Here is a 25,893-nt window from a genome sequence, read left to right as displayed (position 1 = left end):
ATTAGGAGGAGTCGTAAAAGGTGTAAGGCGGCCGTTAAAAAGTACTTAAAACGGAATGTCTTTTCATGATGTTAAACGTTGGCTGTATTTTTACGGCAGTCAAAAAGAAATTTGGGTCAAAAGGACAAAATATTTTTGATTGTCTGGTACACTCAATTGTTTCCTGTTGCAACTGATTTGTCGTGTAAGAATCCACGAGCCGGAATTTTTTAAAATATGTTCTTTGTATCTTGCGTCGGGTTTCTTTGCACTCATGGAGTGTCCATAAACAGGATAGTAGTTTAAAAACGTATACCTTAATAACATAAATAGGCTTTACACAATCAGGATTTTGGAGATGATCACCGATGAGTGAGTTTAAAAAAAAATGCTAACAGATCGCCGATGAGATCCAAACTATTGAAAGAAGCCGTTTATTGAGCCCACAAATAAGCCAAAATTTGCATAAAATTGATGCCCATTGAAATGCATTGTGAAAAGAAAAAAAAAAAGAATTAAACTCCAAATATTATCCCCGAAACACTTATAAATATTCAATTCACGGAAACTTGGGAAGGAGGGGAAAGCCCCAATAAATGACCGGCGACGTTCAGTCAACAAACCCCTGCCATTAATTTAGTTTGACTGAAAATATATTGACCTTTTTATTTTTCTTAATCTTCATAAATGACTTAATTTCATCTTTATCTGCCAACTATGGGCGCTTTCGAAATTCCGATATTCAGCCAGGCGCCGACTTCAGCCATGAAGTAAAAACATTCATCGATGAGCATGTTTGCAGCGTTTTGCCGCAAGTTGAAGGGCTCCCTGGTGGGTGCTGGCGCTCATTATTTCAGCCCTCCTTTACGTAGCACGCGGCCTCTCTCGGGGGGGGGGGGGGCATTCATCACACACGTGTGCTTTTCATTGCAACAAACTCAATGCCATATTTTTTAATTTGGCACTGAGTGCTACCATTTGCTTGAAATGTAATTTGAAACCCCAACCCGTGTTTGAAACCTTGACCCTGGCGTTAAATCAAATTTGAAACCCGAAACCTCACTTGAAGCCCGATTTTGTAACCACAGTCCTTGTTCGTAACCGTGACCCTGTCATGAAACCCTCATTTGAGATTCTTACTTGAAACCCGAACCATGGCCTGAAATCCTTGTTTTGGAAGTACAGCCTAGTCTTGAGACCTTCATTGAAACCCAAACTCTTTTTTTAGCACTTGAATTTAGGCTCAAAACCCTCATTGGAACTCTTCAACTTGGCTTGAAAAACCATACTTGATATCCCAAGCTTGGCTGGAAACTTAGCAAACATAAATGGAGACCCTAACCAGACACCGGAACCCTGGGCTAAAACCTTAACAGTAAACCCTAATTTGGGATCAAACCATGATGCGAAACCCTACGTTCAAGTTTTAAAACTGGCTCGGAATATGAATTAGAGGCCCAACATTGTCTTGAAAGCTTAATTTGAACCCCCAGCGCACCACATTAGCAAGTATCGATTAGCAGTGCTGCTAAAATGAGTCCGATTAAGACGAGCAAATGGGAGAGATTGCAAATATAGCCTCCGTTGGTTGACGAGATTTCCGCTGGCTTAAAGGGGTTTATTTTAAACATCTGGTAATGTGATGACATCATCGTGTATGAATGAACTTTTTTTGAAAGTGGCACGGGTGGGCATCGGCAGCGACAGGATTAATGTTACAGCAAAAGAGGATCAATCGTAATCAGGCGAGTGTAGCGCAGCGCGGCCGATTCGCGTCGACGCCATCCATCAACACGCTGAAGGCCGCCGTGAGCTCGTCCACCTGAGGCGCTACTCACGTGTCTCCGCCTCTGCCATGCGGGGGATGTCCGTAAAAGATTTTGGGGGGCGGGGGGAAGGACGGGTGGTCAAACGTGTGACGAGCAATTGAAAGTCATGCGTCTGGCGTGATGCTAAGTACGTGTCGGGCAGATTTGCCGGCTTTGAATGTCGAGCTTTCATCACCCTCCATTGCCGACTACGTTTTGGCGCGTGACGGCAGAACAAAATAGTTAGAAGCTATTGCAATTTTTGATATCATATATTTTTCCGCGTCCAGCTTGGAACGGCTCCCATCGTGGAAATTCACAAAGTGTCCCCCGAATCGACAAGCACGCGCGCGCACACTTTTTGTGTCGCCTTCTAATTGGCGGGCTAATGTCAAGGTGTCCCCACGAGTCTCCGGTTGCGTCCGCGTTGAGCCTGCGGAGGTTGTAATAGCTTTTGCGAGCTTACCGTTTCACGTCGCCTTGTCGAGGTTAAAAAGAAACACGAAATGCCGTGTAATAGGAAAGTTGGAAGCCGGCGCTGTACTTCTGGCAAATTATTGCCAGGCTGCGTGTTTGACCTCCAAAAAACCCCCAAAACAAACAAGCCACACAACTTAGAAAAATAATATTGCCATTCAAATTGTGTCCGGCCTCCGTGTGGAGTTATCGCTTGGACTTTCATGGCTCGTTCTGTCCAAAACATAGCAGCTGTGGGGATTTTTCAGTTTCCCGAAACATTTCACAGAAACGCGGTGTAATTGCCACCTAAAGGAATAAGATGTCGACTTAATAGTGACGACTAAAGCACATTTTCACCTTCACAATGTTCAAAAAAAGCAAGCTTTTAATAAAAACTGGTGGAGCAACTTTTAAGCCTGGAAAGGAGGACCAAAAAAAAAACACAAAAAAAAACCAACGCTCAAGTTGTCAGGGAAGAAAAAGCAACAAATGAGCCACAGGAGACAGACTACAATCCAGATGGAATAAATACAGCAAATCACCCAACGGGGGAGGGCAGGGGGGGGGGGGGGCAGACGAGGAACTGATTGGCCTGACGCATGCGAAAGCAACACAAAGGCCGCGATGCCTCCAAATAAACGAGCGACGGTGCTCCAATAAGCTGCTCTTTGAAGTGTTTTGTTTTTTGCGGCTTTTGTTTTAAAGCGTCAAATCTCCTGAAGGCCGCCCATCGATTCCCATTCCTCAAATCCTCGCCACCTCAAAACGTAAATGCCAGCAGGACCTCCGATGATGGGAATTGATTACTTCTGCCCGATAATTGCGAAAAAAAATTGCTGTTAACGTTCAGCCCGCCTCGCCGCCTTGGTGGATTGAAAACACAAAAGGTTGGGATTATTATTTGTCCTTTCTGCTTTTAAATCTCAACAACGCATTACAGCTATAACGCAGAGGTCAAAACCGTGAAACGTGCCTTTTTTTGTGACCGCGCCATTAAGAGTCCCACAAGAAACAAATGCACAAACATGTACATTTACTTTTGGAGGAAAAAATAAATAAATACTGCGTTTGTAAATGTGGGAAACAGGCAGCAAGAATAGTCAGCAACATTTGCCATCTGTACGCGAGTCAAAAATGCTGTCGCACGGCTGGAAAAAAAAACGATTTGAAACCGAAAATCGGTTTTGATTTACAAGATGGAACCAAGTTGACTCGTTCATATCGAATAGTAGACACAACAATACGCACTATAAAAATATTTATAACCCAGATTGGGTCAAAAAAGGGCCCCACCCAAATTAGCTGTTTTGAATCATGAGGAAAAGTTTGAGGACAGTGAAGCCTTATGTCGCCCAAATAAAAGATAGGACCAATGCGTTTACAATTTCACCCTGGTAAAATGGGGGTTGTGATTTTTTTGTAGGTGCGCGGCAGCTGACGTTCCCCTCCGGGAGGAAAGATTAGGCACCGCCGCTTCTTACTCCGCTGTGAATATTCAATCCTTCAACTGACATTTCACTCAGCCGTAGGCCAGGTCGCACCCTACAAATAAACTCAGAGGATGGACTCGTTTGTAAACGGCTGCATTCTGTAGCGGCCCATGTTGTCTTTTATTTTTTTCGGACGATTGGCTGAGCGGTGATGCGAGCGGGGCGGCCTGGGTGGCAAAACTTGGACGAGATGTGATCCTCCCACCATGAGTGTGACGATCAAGTGCTTCTTTTGATGTTTACTTTGAAGATACGCCACCTCTTCTCTAATAATCTTCGTCAGACTCCCTAAATCGTCAAAACGCATAAAAAGCACGGCACATCACCGAGACTTGTTAGCATCAAAAGTCAGACATTTTTAAATGCCCCAGGAATCCAAAACCCCCGCATTTCTCTGAAAATGCTGATTGGCGGCAATGCTTTCTTATTCACGATTCAATTATTTGCATATTTTCACTACTTGTAGGCCTGCCAGTTCCCTCAAATAGCATGTCCACCGTATTAGAGTAAAGCACAGATACCCGAAAAATCAACAGTACTTACTAAGTTTGCCCAGATTTTCTGGCTAAATGAAAAGAACAAACCCATTTAGCAAGAAACATGAAGCGGTGCCCCTTGATTTGCTTTCGTGGGCCACATAAAGTCATCGAGCGGGTGGGATCCAGCCCCCAGGCCTCAGAATGCATTCCTCCTGTCTTCCGATGTAAATCCTGCACGACGCGTACAGGGCGTTGAGAGGTGACATTCGCCTTTCATTAACTCTCCGTAACGTGCGTAGGAGTCTCTTTTTTTTCTCCCAAAGAGCCTTTATGCGGTGACAGTGACGTGATCACAGTTAAGTCTCTGCTGTCTTTAAACAGCGCCACTCATCCTTGGTTGCGCAGGTGCGCGTGTCGGTTTCCCATGGGCGGCTCGCTTCCCGCCAACTTAGAGGACGTTGTCGGGACACGGCGGCTAATACATGCTAATGCCGCCTTCTTCCTATTTGGCGAGATTGATGGCTCGGCGGCACTTCTCATTGATCAGTCCGACACAATCTGCGTCTCCAATGAGGGTGGGCCGGCGGGTTTGTGCATTCTTCCGGGGGAGGCCTCATCCTGGAGGCTACGACGCCGTGGCACGTCTCATCGATTGCACTCAACTTATTTGTGTAAATACTTTGTAACCTTGCCCGTTTTGCAAAGTGCGGCAGATGGGAGGATGGAGGGATAACTGGGAGGTGGGGCAGGGAGATGGATGGATGGAAAAGGGCATGGCTGTATTTAGGGTTTGGGTGATGGCGCGATGGGTGGGAATGGCAAGCTTCCTCTTGCTTGCTTTTTGTTTCCATATCCCCGTGGCTCTTTAACTCATTCACTCCCAAAGACGTTTTTAAACGTCTTTTCAGACTTGGTCTCGAATTGGCTGGTACTGAATGAGTTCATGTTGTGCTGCAATGGCATTGCAGTACTTGTTTCTTAATTGTGCAGACATTAAACCACCAAGTATTGCTGTGGTCTCCTGTGCTGCATTTGCGTTCTACTCTTATCTCTGACAGGGAGATGGATGCCGGGCCGGGGATGGATGGATGGGTGATAATTGGATTTTGGGATTGGGTGATGGACGTATGGTGGGATGGTGACCTGCTGCTGCAGTGGGCAAAGCATGTCATTTTCATAGGCTCTGATCTCGAGGGGGGATTACAGGAATGATGGGAATTAATTATGCATTCATCATCAACATGATGGATTCCGCGTGATCAAACTCCAAACTATATTTCCCCCGAGAAGCGAGATGCGGCTGTGGGGTCCACTGCTTCCTTTGGAAACAGCCTTTCACTTCCCACTCTCTGAACATGAAACTTGATTTTCGTTCATAGGGTCGATTGGCACTCGGACATTTGAACTGTCCTTGAAGACGCTTGACGCGGGCTCTATTTTCAAATCCGGCATGTGAAACTGCGCATTGATCATTTTACAGATGCACGCCAGCTGGCATATTTTAGAAAATCTGTATGCGCCGTTGTGGGCGTGGACAAAGCAGCTCCCTTTCAATATGGCACACTCACATCTCGCATGCAGACATCTCTGTGTGAAAAACAATGCAGTAATCCGTGCGTGACTGCAGCATTGTCACTGATGTTCGCCGATGGGGAGACAGACAACGCAAGTGAACACTCATTAAATAAATACCGAATGTGCTCTGGTGATAACCGCTGATGACTTGAATGTGTCCGCACACCTCATGTATCTCTTGCACCTCTCACCATTTCTCCATGATAACCTCCACCATGCACAATAGAAATAATAATAACTGTGAAAATAATGTCTCAATTGTTGTTTTTTTTTGTTCGGCAGCATCTTCCCCACTCCATCAGCGGTATGCGGGGGTGCAGTTGACAAACGAGGGCGGCGTCAGCGTCGTCCTTATTTGTCACTATTGTCCGCCCGTTTCCCACAGCTGGAGAGACAAAGGCCAAAGAACATATGAGGTACATGCATTTTTAATGTGACATCCTCATCAAATCCGCCGCGGACGGCTGAGCGGAATGCCAACGACGTTTCAACCCGCCTAGTACGCGAAAGCCGATGTGAGCTTTGAAGGGCACATCCGACTGCCGCAATGACTGCTACACATCCGCCGGTGATTTTTGTCTCCGCGTTTAATGACGAAATAAGATTCGCGGCGGTAAAAGCTAGGCAATAATCACCTCAATAAAACATGTTGGGGACGCGATATGGAGGCCATTTGTCAGACCTCCTGTTTCGGCCTCTGTCTCAAAATAAATAAATGAATAAACATTTAGATGACAAACAACAAAAATGACTTTCGTGTTTCGGTTAAATATAACAAAATCATCTTTAGTCTGCTCGTGCTAATAACGTTCAGATTCGTACTTGTTTGTAGTACTTGTGATACACTGACGACTTTGGTCTGTCAAAAAATCGGTCGAAATTTTGACATTTGCCAAAGTAAATGCAGACGTTGCATATAGTTGCAAAGGACTTATATTAAAAAAAAAATTAGTGAGCTTTGATGGAAGGCTACAGAAATCGGAGAATGTCTACTGCTAAAATGCTGAAATAATTTTAAGATTAACAAGTTCTATCAACAATTCATCGATTATAATTTGATCATCAATTAGTTGTCGATTTATCGTAATACCTCTAGTTCAGAGTATGACTTAGTGTTTCCACAGGTTAAACATTAGCTTCTTTCTTCATCCCTTATGCTGCGGAACACATTATATAGGACGCTTATATCACAGTATCGGTCCACATTATACGTTCCGCAACACAATCATAGCAATTTGACCGCCTCACCTTTTGTCCGGCGGCGAATATGCTGAGCGTTCCCGCGCGCTCATTATGTGTCCAGCCCTCAAATGTCACCCTGCCCTGCAGTCACCACGCTCACGGAATGTAAATAAATTCCAAACTGAATCTTTGATCTGCAGTCATTCTAATGAGGTGAGCCTCAATTAGACAAGGCTTACGCTCAGGCCGGGTTTGAATGTCACCGAGCGGTTTCTGACATTTCTCCCTTTGATTCGCCGTCGGAATCGAAGGCGAAGCCGAAACGACAGACTCCGGGTGCTCGCTCCCACCAGGGCTTCATCTATACCGCCGTGTTTTTTATAAAAGGTATAATGGTGGACTCAATTACATGTCGGCATGTAATTAGCATTGTTGAAATGGATGCACTCGACTTTTACCTCCACTGCGGTGACACTGAACAGCAGGGCCAAGAGGTAGTGTTTTCTTGAGTGTGATGGGCTTTCAGGGGGTGTGGGGTGTGCGGTGGTGGTGGTGGTGGTGGTGGTGGTGGGGGTGGGGGCTGATTGTGAAAATGAGTCATCAATTGTCTAGTCAGGAATTGAATGAGTTTTCACCGTTAGGCAAACTTGCATTGCTTGATGCTCACCTTAGTAGCTCTTGCTCACTGTGATTTTTTTTTTATTTTATTTTTTTTTTGCCATCCACCAAGCTCCCATTGGGCCCCTTTTATAAGAATAAACTTTACATCACCGAAAGAGGTGAAGGGGAATGAAAAAAAAAAACACTTTTTTTTTCATATTTGTTAAAACTGTCATTGGGAACTGACTCTAGCGCACAGCAGCTAAATAAGATGGATTTGAAATATCGGATTTTGAAAGTAGCAAAGCCACTGTCTTTTTCAAGTCCCATTTTGCCATGTCTTTCGCTTCACTTTTTAGCGCCACCTTGCACAAACGAAATGTATTGCAACCCGGGGGGAACTCCAGGTTCCAAATTCAATTTTTTTTCCCCTCTTTCCTCTCCCAAGACATTTTTAAATCCCAAAATGCATTTCTTTGGTCAGTTTTATCAAGTGGAGACGTGCATTACAAAGCGCAACCCCCTCGCCAGTTGCCCTCTTGTCTTATCACTTGCAGAAGCGTTTGCCTCACAGTGGAGGAATTAACATCCATCCCCATTCCAATAAAGCGCTCAATTGTTCCGCAAAATGACAGCAAGAGAAATAGAAATCCATTGGTACGTCCGGGTTGGCGGGGTGGGTGGGGTTGGGGTGTTCAAGGGCCAACAATTCTATGAAGGCCGTGAGTGTCCAGCACAATAGCGCCAGTGTTTGTTCTTTGACACAAAAGCAGGCCAAGAAGAAGACGCCTTGTGGGGGAAGAGGATGAGGAGGGGTTGCTCGTTTCTTTTCCATCTTGATGACCATTGCCATCGTGGCCATTGTGGGGATTCAATCACTCGAAGCAGATTGCGTGGCCCGGTGGTCTCCGGAGCGACACAAACAAACAAACAGGTGGGTGTGGCGCGCGGGTTTTTTGCCGATCTTTTGTTGACCGATAATTAGATACGATTTCCAAACGCGCGGGGAGAGGTAATGGCTTGCAGAGAAATGCGACTCGGGGTTGCAAGCGACACAAAGATGGAAAAGTCATAATAGCTGAGCACAATTTGGAAGCAGTCAGGCAGCTCTTTTGTTTGCAGCGCAACCATTTTTTTTTTAGCGTAAACAAGTTTTCTATAGGTTCCATAAGTGCTTGTCGCTTGTTGTTGCTTTTGACAATTTTACCTCACAATCGCTTGAACTCATTGACTTGCTGGCTTCCAGTAAGAAGAACGCATTTCCGCTTTGACGATCGCTACCGCTGCATAAGCATTTCAAAGTTGTTCGCTTGTGGAGCACTTCAAGGATTCAGACAGCACACACGTCTTGTCCTTTGCACATGCTAAGCTATGTTAGCAATGTCTTAAGTTGCTGCCCATTTGCCTTTAAGTAGGTGCAAATGAGCCACAATTAATTTCATGTTTCGGACAATAATACCAAAAACAAAAATCATGAAAATGACGATGATGTTTAATATCATAAAACTAAAGAAGACACAATTTCGAGAGAATGTTTTTTTTTTCATGGAACAGAAAATGTGTTAGCATGCTAGTGCCAGCACTTGTTTTGGAAATCTTTCATGACTACATGATCAGGTTTTTACCATGTACATTTCTGTAAAGTTAACTTTAGTGGCTTCTGCGGATTTCTCCCCCCTCCTCAAAAGCATATAAACAATGGCAAAAAAAAAAAAGTGTTGATGTGTTTTCAGAGCGCCTGATTAACGTCAGTGGGAATTCTTGCCGCCAACTGTTTCCGCTCCGTGCGCGCATAAATAAATAGCGGCAAATTGCTTACTAACAAGTACATGATGCTTTGACATTTCCCTGTTGTTTTTGCTCATTTGGGTCCCGCCTGTAAGACGACGAGCGGCGTGGCAGCACTGATTGTTTGTACAATGCGCAACTAAAAACAACACGTCCCAAATGACCAATTAGGACATTTAGTCTTGGAAGGTTGATACAAAAGAAGTGAGGCTAAACAGATTTTTTTTCAACTTTTGTTAGTTGACTTACTAAGTATCTCCAATTGTGTAAGAAGAAAAAAAAAGTTTTATATTTAAATCAACACACGATGGAAATTAAGTAGGCTGAAAATGTTTTCCATACTTTCCGAGTTGTTTTTTTTTTTTTTAATTGTTCCAGGTCCCCTTTTTTCTTTGGTGTTTTTTCATATTGACGTTATTTGCTGTTAAAAAGATTTTCCTGTTTCATGGGCTACTTTTTCACAACACTGTTTTGTTCAAGCACAACAGAATTAAACACAGTTACTCAAAAGTTCATTTTCCAGAATGTGTCCCTGCTTTTCCCGCTTTCAGGGCTCGTTTTTGATTTAGGTGTTCCTCTTTCTTATCCTTAATGACAAACTAACCATGCGCAGCAGAACTAAACAAAACAACCAGACTTTAAAAAGTCCCTTTTGCATCATTTGTCTCCTTTAACAAGGGCTCTTCCTATTTCATGGGCAGGAAGTACAGGTTGCAACAAGGTTAATCTGATCATTTCCTTTATGAAATCTGTGCCACGAAGCAGAGCACATATCAGCTTTGACATTGTGCAATGCGGCGACACGTCCCCCAGCCCCCCACTCCCCAATGTCAGGGCCGCTTCTACCCGAGCGCTGTAATGTCCCGACTCGGGTGGCGGAACGGCATTTCCTGAGGATACAGCAAGGCAGGCGTGAGCGTAGTGTGACGGTCTCGGTGCGTGCGGTGCTTAACATTGTGCGACCGCCGCACGTTGTCACGCTGTCTTGTGGGAGCCCGCCGTCGCTTGCATACGTACGCTGCCGCAAATAGCAGCCGGCGAGGACAGGGCGCAGGGTTGGAGGGCCTATTAGCCGTAATGAATGGCTGCCAAGTGCGGGGCGAGCTCCTCGCCCGGCGGATGCCATGTCGGCGTCTTGTCCGACGGGAGAAAATCGACCGTAGGGCACATAGGCGCTTCTTTATCCGCGAGTGAAAGTAAAGGTTCCCGTGGTAAATCAATCACAGCGTGGTGCCACTGTTATTATCGTGACACCACATGTCACGAGTGGGTTCCGCTTCTGGAGGTTAAGTGGGAAAGTTTGTTTTTAAATACAGGGTGTCCGGGCTCTACGGTCTCTCCCGACGACCACCTTGTGTATTCAAAATCAGCACAGTCCCAACCGCAACATTAGGGTGTCAGTAAGTATCACGGTTGATCTGATCTCACAAACCGCAGTTTTGGGCCGTCTGAAACTCTTGTCAAGATGTTGCCCAATGGAAACTGTGACGTGTAAAAACAAAAGGCCGCCTTGTCTCGCTGCTGTTTTTCTCTTTTTGGATGTGGCCTGCTGAAAGCAGGCCTTTTGTCCACTTTGAACACCGGACAAGGTCTAGTATTGTCCGTGCTTTTCTTGGGTCCGGTGTGACACTGCGTGTGAGTCGGCAGCTGATTAATGAAGACTTATAATGAGATCAATGCTTCCGCGGCCAGACGTGCGTCGATGCTGTGATTACAAGCGGGTCAAGAGTGCGAGGGGAGCCAAAGTCGCACCGTTTGGAGCCACCGGGCTCAAACTCAGGAAGACAGATGTCCTCTGTTGTTGTTGACTTGCTCTCTGTCAAATTCAGTGGCACATTACACTGCCACTCAGCAACGTTACATTTGCTTAGCGCAATCTCACTCGCTTTTGCGCTTTGTGAAAGGGGCCATCTGTGGCATCTTTCACCATCCTCGCAATCATCTAACCGATGCCCTATTGTACCTATTATAGGGAAACGGGGGACTGTCGCTTATCCAAAGTGCCGCTTGGCGGGTACAACCCCATCCTTTCGAATGAATTCTGATTCAACATACGCACAACAGTGAGAAAATTGGCCGTCCATTAAAAGGTACAGTATGGTAGCACGCCGACACTTTATTTCAATAACATGAACCGCTCTCTGACATCACAGCACAGGCACGGTATTCCCACTTTTCAATCCGAGCTCATGTTATGCTGTCCCTCATCACCTTGGTCAAAATGTTAGCAAATCAAAAAAAACAAAAACAAAAAAAACTGCCTGTGATATGATACTGAAAGTATTCATTCTATTTAATTGCTCCAAAGTGTGCATCTTGTTTTTGTTACACTACAGTCATCCATCGCTTTTTAATCAACTCCATCCACTCATATCTTTTTCCGCTATGCTTGTTTACTAAACATTTATCAATGCGCTCTAATTGCCGCACCATGTTTAATGAAAGTGAGCCAATTTCTCCACAATCAACTTTCTCCACTCACCAACGTCTTTAACGTGCATTTATACAACAAAGTACAGAGAGCTTGCAAATGTAGTTGGCATAATTAATCTTTTGGCTTTAACACCGTTGCATCTTTAATATGCTCATTCTGCAATCTCTGTGAACTGAACAGAATATTCTGGTTTCCTCTCTCTGTCACTAACGCTGGTGCTTCTTTCAGTTTGCAGGGCCATGAATACGCACACACGATGGGAAAGGCCGCTGGTGGGAATGAGACAGATTGGACCACTGGCGTGTGGGATTGGGCGCTGACAACCTCCTGTTGTTTGTTTCTTTGGTAGGTGAAGAAAATGCATGACAACATGTCAACATGTCAACAAACACACTGTGGGTCACAGTAAAAGCTGCAAAGGGGATGGGTAGGAATGATAGTATGATGGTGGTGAGTGGTAGAAGTGAAGAAAAGTTCCACATGTCCTGGTTTCAGCCAAATACTTACATGACGGCTATCCAGTACAGTATATCACTGGAAGGCACCGTATTGCCCTGTGCAGGTTGCCAGTCGGCGCGGTGGGAAGGATCGAGTGGAACAAATCATTATTGAGCCAAGGGGGTGCTATATCGCTGCTGTTGTTAAAAAAAAAAAAAAAAAAGTTTCAACCAAGTACTGTATGGTTCAACACTTTTCTAGCTTGTTTGAAATGCACAGACAGAATGTAACAATAACTTTTGACATTTGAGGTCAGGTGGGATTGAATTGAAGGGTTTCGGGCCTAAAAATGTGCTCGAAACAACAACGGTTTCATTGCTTGTCCACCATTTGTATTTATTTATTACCTCAATGAGCCTAGCCCATGTGTCGAAAAGGATATTTTTGTTAGCTACTATAGGATGATGCACAGTTTGAATATTAATAACACTGCACTTAAAAATGTTAATGATTCAACAAAATGTGTTGCTCATCAAAGCTAAAAGCAAATTGTACCTAAGTAAACGTTTGAAAAATGTTTTCTTTTCTAATTGATTCAATTCAAATGTATAATACAAAAATGTTAAAAGCAAACTTGTCCTTGATAACATTTTGTATGGTTTGATTTGACCTGCAACACGACAGGATGCTTTAAAGCAAGCATGGGAGCTGCAGAGGACACGAAAGTGAGGAGTGTCTTGGCAGCCCTGATGCTGCTGTTCCTGCTGAGCCACACCAACAGCATCGCCGTGGGCCCAGAAGCCCCTCGTTTGGCCCTGGCCTCGGGCCCAAAGTCCCCAGGGCATCACTATCGCTTAAAGAGAGGCTGGATCTGGAAGCAGCTGTTTGTCCCGGAGGAAGACCCCACGCCTCGCGTCATCGGCCAGGTACTGAACCCCCGCCATGTCCTTCATGCTCAAAACTCATTGAAGCTCTTGTTACGCAGCTGAAATCGGATTCTGACCGTGGCGAGTTTGGCATCCAATACATCCTCTCAGGGGAAGGCGCCGGCGACGCGTTTGAGATCGACGAGTACTCTGGCGAGATCCGGACGCTGAAGAAGCTGGACCGCGAGGAGAAGGCTTTCTACGTGCTCCAAGCACAAGCCATCAACAGGCTCTCACAGGAGCCAGAGGAGCCCCAGTCTGAGTTCATCATCAAGGTGCAGGACATCAACGACAATGCGCCGAGATTCCACAACCAGCCATATGTGGCCAGCGTCCCTGAAATGTGCCCGATCGGTACGTTTGTCACACCGACTCAGTGTGATGTTGGCATAAGCAACATTGCATTTGCAATACTATCATTTTGTTTGTTTCGCCACATTAGCGTTGTGCTACTCTAAGTATGTCAATATAGTCTTATTAAATTAAAAAAAAATTGAACTGTGACATTAACTTTACACTACAATATGTTTGTTAGCGTAGCGGCATTGGCTTTACACTAGGGCTGCAGCTACAATTCACTTTGATGTTAGCATAGCAACATTAGCTTAGCTGTACCCTAAGTATCACGGTGGGTCAAGTCAGCTTTATCGTCAAATATGCTCTATGTACAACATAGAGCACAGATGAAATTTCTTTCTTCAAGAATGCTAGTTTAGCGTTTGCTCTGCACTTCAAGAGGAATCTTGGCAGAGCGATGCTAGCTTTGTACAAGTATAACTCAGTTAGCATAATGTGAACCGTACTATGTTACGATACCATAATATTGTCCAATTTCCTCTCCTGTAGATCCATTAGCAAAGCAACATTAGCTTTTTAAAACCATCATTTTATTAGCTTAGCGACATTCCTTTCACCATTCCAGAAGTATGCTAGCATAACGTTAACTTTGCGCTATCTTGTGTTAGCAAATCAACAGCGTTTAGCAACCCACCGGCGTCACAGCCTCACCTCAGTCATCCAAAATATTTTTTTCTTCATTATCATTTTCACAGATGCACTTTTCAAGGCAAACTTATATCCTGCCTGAAGATTAAAAGCAGAAGGTTATATGAATGTCTGTCATCTGTCCACATGCAGGAAGTTAAATGTATTGCTTTCTGTATCGCGGCCCGGATGCCTTTTTCTTCTTAAGTAATGTTATTACAGCTGCTGCCCTTTCACAGCGTAAACATTAGCATTTCAATTTATGTGTAATCTGCCTTTTGCAGTATAATATCTGCCTCCTAATAAATCATAATGTATTTGGCTCGGCATGAGGGAGTGGGGTTTGGTGTTGAATGCGGACCACTTTCGAATACGAAACATGCGGAAAGAGGCTTGAGAGAAAATTCTGAAAACACGAGGTTGGCTGCAGAGGTCAAGCCTAACAAGATAACCCCCTCTCGGAACCTTTATCAACGTGGCATTCCAGCCCAGCTGTACTGTCCCATAATGCCAGGGTTTTTCTTAAAGCAGTCATTGCCAGCTCACCTTGAAAAAAAACTTGCTTGTTTTATGAGAACTCAAAAACATCACTCATTTAATCTACTTTGTGCGCATGGTTTCATAATACGCTACAGTTTTAATACTTGTTTGAACAGCCATAATTTGTCTCCCACACTTGCCGTAGTAAAGAAAATCTGTCACTGGTAGCTCTTGATAACACCCAACTAGTGTAAGACTGGTTGTATAATAACAATTTTCATGAGCTTTTCAAGACGGCGGCGCTCCAAAATTAGGCAGAAGTAGCCGCTTTCAAGTTTTACACGCAGGAAAGAGTCTATCCTAATTCCTTTATTCCCTCGTCGAGTGGAACTGCCTGCCGCCCCCTAGCCAGCTGACTGCGCCCTCACATGTTTCCTGGCAGGCACCACCGTGTTCCAGGTGACGGCCACAGATGCTGATGACCCCACGTTTGGCAACAACGCCAAGCTCATCTACTCCATTTTGCACGGGGAGCCCTACTTCTCTGTGGAGCCAAAGACAGGTGCGACACTGAATGCCAGGTCAAGAGGTCACTGACAGCGTAGCACTACACACAGATGACTTGATGATGTGAATTCCATTCCGAGGTGATTGATCAATCCTTGATTAAGCATTTAAAACTAAATCGATGACTAGGATAAGTGGTTAAAAAAAAATCAACGGGATGGATGGTTCCAAAGATGGGAGAGAAGTTGTTTTTCCATCTTCTTCCCTTTATCGCTTTCTAAACTTAGCTCTCATTTATTGATGTTATCATGGTGCTTTTCCAAAACGGTTGTGCTCCCACCCTTGGCCAGATTATTGTTATGCCTCGCAGCACTTCCCACACACAGTGTTGACCTTTAATGAGCAGCCAAGTGTTTAAATGCAATCCGATGCGGAATGCGACTGAATGAAGACTCGGCGGTGCCTGTACCCAAAAGGCTCTAAGTGGCCGTTTTTACCCAAAGCATCGTTTACCCTCCACAATCAACTTAACAGTTCTTCGGATGCATTTTATAATCACGAATGAAGCAAGAACTGTATCATTCATATCCGCTTCTCATTGTTGAGTTCAGGAGTGTCATTGTTGATCTGCTAACTTCCCGCTCTCGTAGGGATCATTGTGACCTCCTGGCCCGACATGGACCGCGAGGCCAAGGAGCAGTACCTGGTTGTGGTGCAGGTGAAGGACATGCTGGGCATGAGCGGCGGCTACTCGGCCTCCGCCACCGTCAGCGTCAGCCTGAGCGACATCAACGACAACGGGCCCATCTTCCAGCACCGTAAGTCCCACTCTGGTCGAGAATCGGGAAAAACACTCTCTCTCTCTCTCTCTCTCTCTCTCTCTCTCTCTCTCTCTCTCTCTCTCTCTCTCTCTCCATTTGGCTGTTGCCACATTAGTTTCAAAAATGGGAGCAATTTATCAATCCATAGACTTCTGAATTTGGAATGAAGAGCAGTAAGAACGGGAGGGGGGGGGGAGGGGGGTGAAGTGGGCGTCCTCGTCTGGCTCATCTGCATGTCGCCCCATAGACGGCTCCAATCCTTCACACGTCGTATCATGACCTTTGGAAACAAACGTTCCCGGTGATAAAGCTCGCTGAACGGATGCTCCGGGAAAGAAATCAATTCTGCAAGCGTGAGGCGAGGACGACTCGTCGTCACGTCCTCATTCGCCGCAGACGCCGCTGCTTATAAATGTTGTATTGCCACACTTCTGTCTGAACTGCGCCCTCTGTTTTGTCACATTGCAAAGTAGAACCAGCAGTGATGACGCGGACGCAAAAAAATAATAAAATCCCTGAATGAAAATTGTAACTATTGCATATGATGGCCCTTTCACGGATGGTACATTGACACATTCATCATTTTCGTTTCAGATTTATACACCTTCGCCATTCCCGAAGACGCTGTGGTGGGAACCACAGTGGGCAGGGTCAAGGCGGATGATGCCGACATCGGCGGCAATGCCAAGATGAACTACAGCCTGCAGGTGGACCTGGAGGAGAACGCCACCTTCACCGTCCATACCGATCCTCTGACACAAGAGGGAATCATCCTGCTGGCCAAGGTAATGTAGTCCCCCCCAACCTCTTACCCCCAAGCAAAAGTCTTCATTTTGTGGACAATAGCTTTCATATAATAATGTGAGACAAGCCTATGTTTCATTGCAGCCGCTGGACTACGAGACCAAGCGTCGCTACGCGATGGTGGCGGAGGCCATCAATGAGGAAGTGGACCCTCGCATCCTGTCCCCGGATGAGTTCTCGGACCGGACCACGCTGAAGATCATGGTGGATGACGTGGATGAGCCGCCTGTCTTCCTTTCGCCAGTCTACGAGTGGAAGGTGGCGGAGAACGCGGCGGTGGGGATCGCGGTCGGCGCGGTCAGCGCCCGGGACAACGACGCCGCCAACGACGCCGTCAGGTAACTTTTAACTCGCAATGCTCGGCATCCTGCTTGTCTTCCTCAATCTGCATATCAATAAACAAAGAAAGTCAATGGATGGATATTCTCAAAGTATCATACATTGGCTTCCTCTAGTGGTGTGCAAAAGAATCACTGAATTAAAATATGCAAATTGTGAGTCATGTCACACTAGTTAAATTTGTTTTCTGACCTAGGGCGGTTCAGTTGTTTTAACTCTTCATTTTGTCGTTTCAAAATGTTTTCAAGCCTTTATGTCGTAACAAATTTTAATTGCACTTTCATTCTGGTCATGGTTACTTTAACAACATCTCAGGAGACTTTTTGCAGTAGCTTTCAAGCTAACCCTGTCGTTGTTATCTTTTCTAACCAGACCTTCGGGCGTTTCAGATAAACACAACAAATCAAGCTTAGTCCTGTGTCCCGTTTTTCATATTTTTGATCGGCGCATAAAATGGAATGATGAATAATCCGCCATTTGTTTGGCTTTTTTTAATTGTATCGTTGTTTGAAAATGGAAAGAACAAATGATACGCTGATTATTTTCCTCCATGCAGTGAAAAATGATTCCATTTCAAATGGTGCTACTTCCTGGGTGCATCCGGTTTTACCCTTGATCTCTGTATCCGGTCATATTTATCACATATTAGTTTAGTTGGAAATGAGCCCCGCTGAATAAATCATCATGATTTTTTTTCTTTCCTTCATACCTCACAGGCTTTTCCTATCTATTGCGGTATTATCACAAAGCGACGTTAGCCAGGACGTGGGAATGTAATAAAGCGCCCTGCGAGGCGGCGTACGGAATTGAGATTTGATGTCATTTGCAAGTGAGGCACGTTTTCCTGCCTGGAGTCCGTCGGAGGCGAGCTTGCCAGTGGCAGGTGCCGCACATCATCCGCCGCCCGCCGTCCATTAGTGTCCCTTTGGTGACGCTGTCGCCGTGACGAATACATCCTGGCTGACATTTTAGGGCTTTGCAAAGTTCCACTAAAAATGATGAAGTTTGCTCTTGTTTTCCGCGTTGTTAGTGGCAAAATTGGCCAGCCCGGTGTAATTCAATGCGGGGGCGTTCGGTTAATTTCATTCCATAACATATAATAGATGCTTGTACACCGACTGTACTGTCATGTCAACAACGTTCTGCTTGTTTAGGCAGATACGGATGCCTCCATTGTCTTGGACTGGGATGTTTTCATGGCTCAATTTATGAGAGATACAAAGGCACCTTTCAATGTGGTGTCCTCTCCTATAGTGTATATGGTCAAAAATATTGGACCGTATGTACTCTGTTTATGTGTGTGGACATAGGCAGTATCCTCAATACCAGCGGATGAATAAAGTATTCGGGCCGCAGGTGAGCTGGAGTCTTGAGAATTTAACTCGGACTGATCCATTGTAAAAAATAAAAAAAATAAAAAAAAGACAAATGAAAGAGAATGTGAACGAGATTAAGATTAATTGAGGTCAAATTAATTAACAGCAATCCTCATTGAATTTCCAGAACAAATTCGACTGCAATACATTTTAATACAAAATACTTTTTTTTTTTTTAATTCGATGGAATAATCTATTGCAGTCTAGCCCATCTGCCTTTGGGCTACACCCTGGACTGGTCGCCAGTCAATCGCAACAATTTTTTTAGTCAATCAAGTATCAACAAAATAATCGTGCACTCCCCCTGAAGTGCCAAAAAAACGAAATCCACACCTGCCTGTGATTCCCTCCCCCAGATATTCCTTGGATAAACACAGCAGTGCAGGAAAGGCTTTTTCCATCGACCCACACGACGGAACCATCACCATCGCCAAGCCTCTAGACCGAGAGACGTCCGCCTGGCACAACCTGACCATCGTCGCCAAAGAAACCAGTAAGTCTTCTTCCTCCCACAAAAACAAAAACATTGATCGTTCTTTATGCTAACGTCTCGCCGCTCCTCTCTCAGCGTTGAAGCGTTTATCCTCCTCGGTCCTGGCGTCCATCCGGGTGCTGGACATAAACGACAACGCGCCGCAGCTGGCTGGCCACTACCAGCCGTATATCTGCGAGGGGACGCAGGCAGGGGAGGTACGAGCGTGATCAAGCGCAGATATGCTCGCGATTTACAGCTAGCTGTACTGTATATCTGGATTTCGGTTGCTCATGTCAGCCTGGGAGGAAGCACGGAGAGAGCACCGCGTCATCGTTCTGGCCTTATCAAACTATACGTCAGATCAGATTTATCTACTATTGTTATTATTATTATTATGATTATGACTATTTTTTGGGGTGAGAGTCTGAAAGGCTGTCGTTGCCGTCCACGTCCGTGCGATTGTTGCGAAGCGTGGCCCTCGCCTCTCAGCCCTCGCGCGTCTTTTTGTGTCTCAGCTCATTCAGCTGCTCAGCGCCACTGATCCCGACCAGCCTCCTGAGGGTCACCACTTCTACTTCTCCATGGTCCCCGACAAACACATCAATCCGAACTTCACCATTCGCGATCACCAAGGTCCCGTCGCCGCAACCCACTCACACATATCGTAGGACTTTATACGTCTGTGTGTTTCATTATTAGTCGGCAATGACAACATTGTCGAAATAAATCAGTGCATCTGCACAAGGTTGAGGGCAGCATATGATTATAGTTTTGTTGCTTTGGAAATTTGAGAATTTAAAAAAGTGTATACTTGTTATGAAAATTATATGCTCGACCATCTTCACCCTGAATTTGAAATGCTAAACTATGTTATATGCAAGTGGAGTCGCAGTCAAAAAACCTGCTGCTCAATCTGCCGAACGTTGAGCAGCGAAAATGCAGCACAATAAGTGAATTTTGTTGTTCGTGAAAAGGAAGGAGCTTGAGCTGTGCATGAAATGAACGGCCGCTGCTCAATCTGCCGTCCGTTTGGTGCCACGTTCCATTCGGAAAGCTCCAGCAAGTATTGAAACGGATATTCCAAATGTGCTTTTTACACATGCTGAATATTTAATTATCTCACTCAGCTTTTGAAATGTGTTCCATATTCACCCAGGCAGCTTATCCCCCCCCCCCCCCCCCACTAAAAATATCAGCACTCACATGTTTTTTTCAAGCATGTTGACTGAGAAGTATCCCGTCCTCGTCCTCCTCGCTTGCAGACAACACGGCGGGCATCGTGGCACGCAGGAGCACTTTCACCCGCAGGGACCGGAGACGCTACCTCCTGCCCGTGGTGGTGACGGACAGCGGCTCGCCCGCCATGTCCAGTACCGCTACGTTGACCATCAGCGTGTGCAGCTGCCAGCCCGCCGGCCACTGTCCCTCCGGGGGAGTGGAGGCCCTGGCTCTCTCTATGGGGGTCACCCTGCAGACCTTCGTCACGCTTCTCGTGTGCCTGCTCTTGGCCGCAGGTGAGCACGCGACAGATCGGCATCGCGGTATCAGTTGAAAAAGAAGCACGAAGAAGCGTGACATGACAATGTTCAACAATCTGCAGCTTGAAAAAGAACCACAGTGAGTCCGACAAATCTTTCCAGTTGTGTGTTTGCCTCACGGAAGTTTGTAAAAGAAGCACAGATTGAGTGGAGGGAGAGGATGAAAACAGTGTTCGATGACACAATAAAGCCTGGAATTAATGACCTTATAATATCCCACACAAAAGCCTGAAAAAGATGCCCTTTTTTAAAAAAATTGTTTCACTTTTTGGGAGGACCCAATCCTTCTCTCCTTCTCATCAATTACTCGCAGCATTTCACTATTCGCAGTTGGTTCCACTCCCCCCGCAAATAGTGTAAGTTGAATTCAAGAGCTTGGTCACTGACTAAATTCAATTTTGTTTTGTAGCCACTCTTCAAAGCATTTTTGGCCATGTCAAGTCTCTCGCTCCATAGATCCCCCCCCCCCACTCCCGCGCCTTTAAAAAAAACCCTCTGGATTTATTCCTTTTCTTTCCCAGCAGATCCGCTGAACTAGAGCATCCCCGCCCGCGACGGCAAGTACACAAACGTCTCCCTAAAAAGCGGGAACGTCCCACTAACAGACAACCTTTGAATGGCCGGTCGCGACGTGAACTCGCGCTCTCGCCGTGTCGAAAGCCGGCGGTGGCGTGATGCATTGCGGCTGGGCTCCATCATCACGGGAACGCCAACGTCTCCGGCATAGTGAAGAGCTTCATTATGACCTCTGCGGCTCGGTGTGGTCCCCGCGCCCACGCTATGAAAGATTAATGGCGATGCCCGCTATGCTAACACCCCTGACAGATGAGAGGATGGCTGCAGGAAGAAAAAAAAACAAAAAAACAAAAGAAAGAAAAGGAAAAACAACTGCTGATGCATCGCATCAATGCAACACTCTTGGAGTTCAATGGCTTTTGTCCCTCGAAGGTGCACCTTTTGTTTGGTCCCCTTGCTTGGGTGCAAACACTGCGCGGACAAAAGTATTGGGACACACCTCTTCAATAATGGATCGATCGGGGGTACGACGAGAACTCGATCGTTCTTCGTCTTAGCAGCTAGCATCTCGGTATGCTTCCAAATTTGCGGAAAGATCTTGAGGGGGAGGTTCTATCATGCTCCGCGCGCACGAAGCAAGCTTGCCAAAAGGCATGCATGGACGAGTTGGGTGTGGAGAACGTAATAAACACTCAAGCACCTTTTCTAGGAAGTCCTTTGAACATTTATTATATACCCTTGATAAAAAGCTACTCGTGCGTGTCACAATCCTTACTCATTGGGCCAAGTAGTGTTAATTGTGAAGCATATTAGTTTCCTAGTTATTAATTGCATCCTCGCAGACCGCAAGTGGAACTTGTAGTGTCTGATTAGAGATGACCAAGGTACACCTTAAGCTGGGTATCGTCTTTCCATATTGGAGCCCACTACACCGCTTACTACTCACCCTCTATTTCTCACAATTTATAATTATAGGGAAAGTAAAATGTCATGTGAAATGCTTACTTTAATGCGTGTTCCCACCCATAATGAACTAAAAACTTGCAGTCAGGCCCATGGACACAATTGGAATGGATATGATATGCGAGCAGCGAGACTTTCAGCTTCATTTTGAGTGCATTCACATCCAATCTGTCAAGGCCAACTTTGTTTGTGTCCTTTCACAACCATTGTAGTGATGTTACGAGCCAAAAAGATGAGAATTGTGTCCATGTCGCACCTGACAAACTCCCGCAGATTTTAAAAAAAATGTATTTATTCTTTGTGTCAAGATGTAACGCTGCCATGTTGTTTTCTGCAGCATCGTCAGTCCTCACGCTGCTACTTTGGCGGCACAGACGCAAGCAAAAGGCGGCGCAGAAGAAGGCCAGTGAGCTGGAGCTGCCCGACACCGTGTCGCAGAAGGTGTTGTACTACGCCCAGAGTGGTGGGCCGGGCCTGGACCCGGGCCTCCCGGTGGTCCCGCTGCGCCCGCACTCCAGGAGGCGCCAGAAGCGGCTGGCGCGGGACGAGGTCCGGGCCAGCATCCGCATGTCCCTGCGAGAGTCTCACCTCGTGGGGCCCGAGGACGACGTCTTCAGGCAGTTCATCCTGGACCGGCTGGACGAGGCCGACGGGGACCCGTGCGCCCCGCCTTTTGACTGCCTGACGGCGTACGCGTACGAAGGCTCGGGATCCTCGGCCGGCTCGCTCAGCTCGCTCGAGTCGTGCGGTTTGGAGAGGCCTGCCTCGACTCCCAGATCTCCCTGGGCCAGACTGTCGCCCTGGTACGGCGGAGTGGAGGATGACACAGTCTTTTGAGGAGCCCAATCCCAGGTGTGAAAAGAAAAACAAGCATGAGGCAGTCACGCTCACTCACTGCCAATTGCGGTGCTATTCGGCTCGAAAATGGTTCACTTCTCTCACGGCGTGCTTCTCCTTCAGGGTCACTGGTGTCATACTTTTTTTATATTTCACTGTGTGCTTGACTTTTTGGGGTATCGGGCTTCTCCTTATTCTTGCTCTGTGTTTCTTTTTCGGGCCTTGGTGTTTGCCGTGTTCTTGCTTTGCGTCTTTTTTTCAGACTTTTGTGGAGCACACTGCCGTCATGCTCCCACTGCGTGCCTCTTTTTGTTTATCACGCGGCTGTCAGGCTTTGTACGATCGTCCCGCTGTACTTCTTCTCAACAAAAGCCTGAAAAAGAGGCACAAAGTGCGATAACCGTATATAATATGTATCAATATATATTTCGACATAATTATAATATTTAACTCATTCACTCCCAAAGACGTTTTTAAACGTCTTTTCAGACTTGGTCCAGAATTGTCTGGTACTGAATGAGTTAATTAATATAAATCGGTTAATTTCCCCCTGCACCAGTAGTCCACGGTGACCGCGATCGACCGGTTGGACAAAAAAATTATTCTTTTCATATTTTATTGTCATCGTTTATGCTTTAATACGTAGCTTCTTGCTCCTATATTATTCTACCCTTGTAAAAGACCCACATACAGTATTACTGACCTGTAATTTTCATTTCACGATGCAATTTACAATGGATTATTATTTACGGCGGGTGTGAATGCTCATCATAAAGCGAGGGTGTGTGCAGTAATGTATTTTTCTAAATAAAGATCATATTTCCTGAAAGGCTTTCACGTGATAAATATGCATCGTGCTGCATCATATCAAGCCTGCCAGTGAGTCAGCATCAATTCGCGCCGTCACAGCCAATCAGCGGCACATTTTACCGGAGCAAAAGTTCCCCATTTGAAATGTATAAAGAGAGAAAAAAAAAGTGCCGTGCATAATGTTGAGCGTGAGCGGCGTTGGTGTCAGCTCGCGGGGTAATTGCATAGCAGTAGCCTCCCCGCCCCCTTCAGGCTCGCTAATTGGGCTGAAGGTCAGACGCCGGCGAGATGTGCCTGATGAAGTGAAGTGTCAAAAAAGATGTCGATCTTCTTCCCTTGCTGGGCCTTTCTGTGCGCCAAGTGCTCGACTCAGCTGATCCAGTCCGCTAGCGATGTTGGTTCGCAGGGTTTCTTTTTTTGCACGCTTGGCCTTTTAGATTCAACGATTCCTCAAAGTGGCCGCTTGAAGACGCAGGGGTTCACCTGAAAGGGGGTGGGGGGCTTTCAAGGCGGCCGGTGACTGACACAAAGGCTATTGATTTTGGCCATGCCGCTTCTCTTTGAGTCCTCCTCCAATCGTTGCGTCGCGTTCAAAAGTCATTCGGCTCCTGTTGTCCTTTGAAAGCCTCGGCCCACGTGAATCCCGCGGCTAATTTCAACTCGCTGGCCCTTTTCTTTGTGTAATTGTAGCCATTACGGCAGCCTCCATCGTGGCACAAAGATCCAAGAGATTCATTTTGAGATGGAATAATTCCCCCCCTTTTAAGCTTGACATACCTACACTTAGACCGGCTTTGACGTTTGACAACGATAAAATACTCAAAAGTGATTCTTTCACCCTGAAATTTGATGACCTTTTCTACAGTGACCCAAACGAAACTGAAAATATTGAAATGTCATTTTGTTCAACAAGTACCGTAAAGTACCTGACCAATGAAGTTGTTGGGAGTCAAATTTCACCTGGATCCACTCAAAGATTTGACTAGTATGTGTCGAGGAAAATGGTGAGAATCTTGAATGACGTGAAATAGTTTGTGTGGATGACAAATAGGGCAGTTGTAATCATTTCCAAGAGGGCGCTATGTTCCGAATATGTTTTTGCGGAGCCCAGACAGAGACTTGCACCCGTGAAGCCCGCCGCACACGAAGCGATATCGCAGAACCCAACTTCAACTCCCGTACGGGGTGCGAGGTTCAGTTTGAACGACGAGCCACTGATTTTTAAATCGCTGTTGGATGGTGTAATGTAAGAATGTAACAGCCACCCAAAAGGCCCATCAGCATTCAAATGTTTAAAAAAAACATTTCCAACTTGTCCCAAAACAACTTTTTAACTTCCGGGTGCGATACCAATACTTAAGCCAAGAGTCCTGTCCGAGACCGATATCATTCCCGTACGATATCAGTCAGAATGATACATGCTTTTATTTATTTAATCTTTTGGTATGAAATGTTCAAAGATCAAGTGAGACTATTCAAACAAAGAAAGTCAGCAACAATCGAATGAGAAAATGACCCATTTATGTCAAATATTTGGGTTCCATGAATTCGACCTCAGACATGAGAATGTACTGCCCTCGAAGAAAATAAATACAAAATAAATTAAGAATATCGAAGATTTTGGATGTAGACTGTTATAATCTGATACTGTTTATTTGACTGATATCGGATTGATATCAGATTGGGACACCCAAGGGTGTGCATGGCATAATAAAGTTTGTGTACGGCTCGCCGACACGACAAGTTTGTCATGACTTGATGAGGAAAACCCCCCCAAAAAACAAGTGCTTTCACAGCTGTAAAATGAGTGCCGGAGTCAATGACGACCTGTGTGGGAGTGGACGGCAAGCTTCTATCACATATCGATTCTTTAACTTCTACTCGCGAGCCGCAATCGCATGACCAGAGGCAGGACGGCGAGTTCGGCCTGCTTATCGCAATCATCAATATTCAAGCGTTGGTTCCTGATCTCCAACATTTCTTGATAGCGGCCGTAATGATGCCCTCCGAGATCTGCCGCACAACTCCGTGGCTAATTTTCGGCAAAGGTGCTTCTCCCAATGATGTCAACCTTTTCGCCTTTGTGATGCTGCGGTATTATAATCATGAGCTTGCAAGAACAGCTTCGGGCTTCCTGTGCCACGGGGTTCACTGTAGGGGTACTGGGTGGGTGGCGGGGGGGGGGGGGTCAGCTGTCATTGATGTTTCATCATTCTGTCATTCTTGGACCATCTCGTGGTCTTCTTACCACCTCCCGTGCCCGGTGCCTCTGTCTTCTATCCTTC

The 25,893-nt window shown here is 45.8% G+C and overlaps 1 protein-coding gene across 3 annotated transcripts in view; it reads left to right on the top strand.

The window, feature by feature from the left end:
* cdh19 (cadherin 19, type 2) overlaps positions 1-25,893 on the top strand; it is a 74,439-nt gene that overhangs the window by 36,976 nt on the left and 11,570 nt on the right. For all 3 annotated transcript variants that reach the window (XM_086102510.1, XM_086102508.1, XM_086102509.1), the window contains exons 2-16: positions 6,073-6,206; positions 8,343-8,506; positions 11,333-11,450; positions 12,023-12,139; positions 12,917-13,158; positions 13,218-13,512; positions 15,065-15,184; positions 15,780-15,947; positions 16,545-16,735; positions 16,839-17,092; positions 18,826-18,962; positions 19,038-19,159; positions 19,460-19,577; positions 20,207-20,458; positions 22,299-22,813. In XM_086102510.1, the coding sequence (XP_085958636.1) occupies positions 12,934-13,158; positions 13,218-13,512; positions 15,065-15,184; positions 15,780-15,947; positions 16,545-16,735; positions 16,839-17,092; positions 18,826-18,962; positions 19,038-19,159; positions 19,460-19,577; positions 20,207-20,458; positions 22,299-22,798 (2,382 nt within the window). In that variant the 5' untranslated portion in view covers positions 6,073-6,206; positions 8,343-8,506; positions 11,333-11,450; positions 12,023-12,139; positions 12,917-12,933 and the 3' untranslated portion in view covers positions 22,799-22,813. The remainder of the gene's footprint in view (positions 1-6,072; positions 6,207-8,342; positions 8,507-11,332; positions 11,451-12,022; positions 12,140-12,916; positions 13,159-13,217; positions 13,513-15,064; positions 15,185-15,779; positions 15,948-16,544; positions 16,736-16,838; positions 17,093-18,825; positions 18,963-19,037; positions 19,160-19,459; positions 19,578-20,206; positions 20,459-22,298; positions 22,814-25,893) is intronic.

This window comes from Hippocampus guttulatus, chromosome 21 (assembly GCF_054856545.1).
Source record: "Hippocampus guttulatus isolate MCC_2025c chromosome 21, RoL_Hgut_1.0, whole genome shotgun sequence".
Lineage (NCBI taxonomy): Eukaryota > Metazoa > Chordata > Actinopteri > Syngnathiformes > Syngnathidae > Hippocampus > Hippocampus guttulatus.
This window is presented reverse-complemented; position numbering and strand designations above follow the sequence as displayed.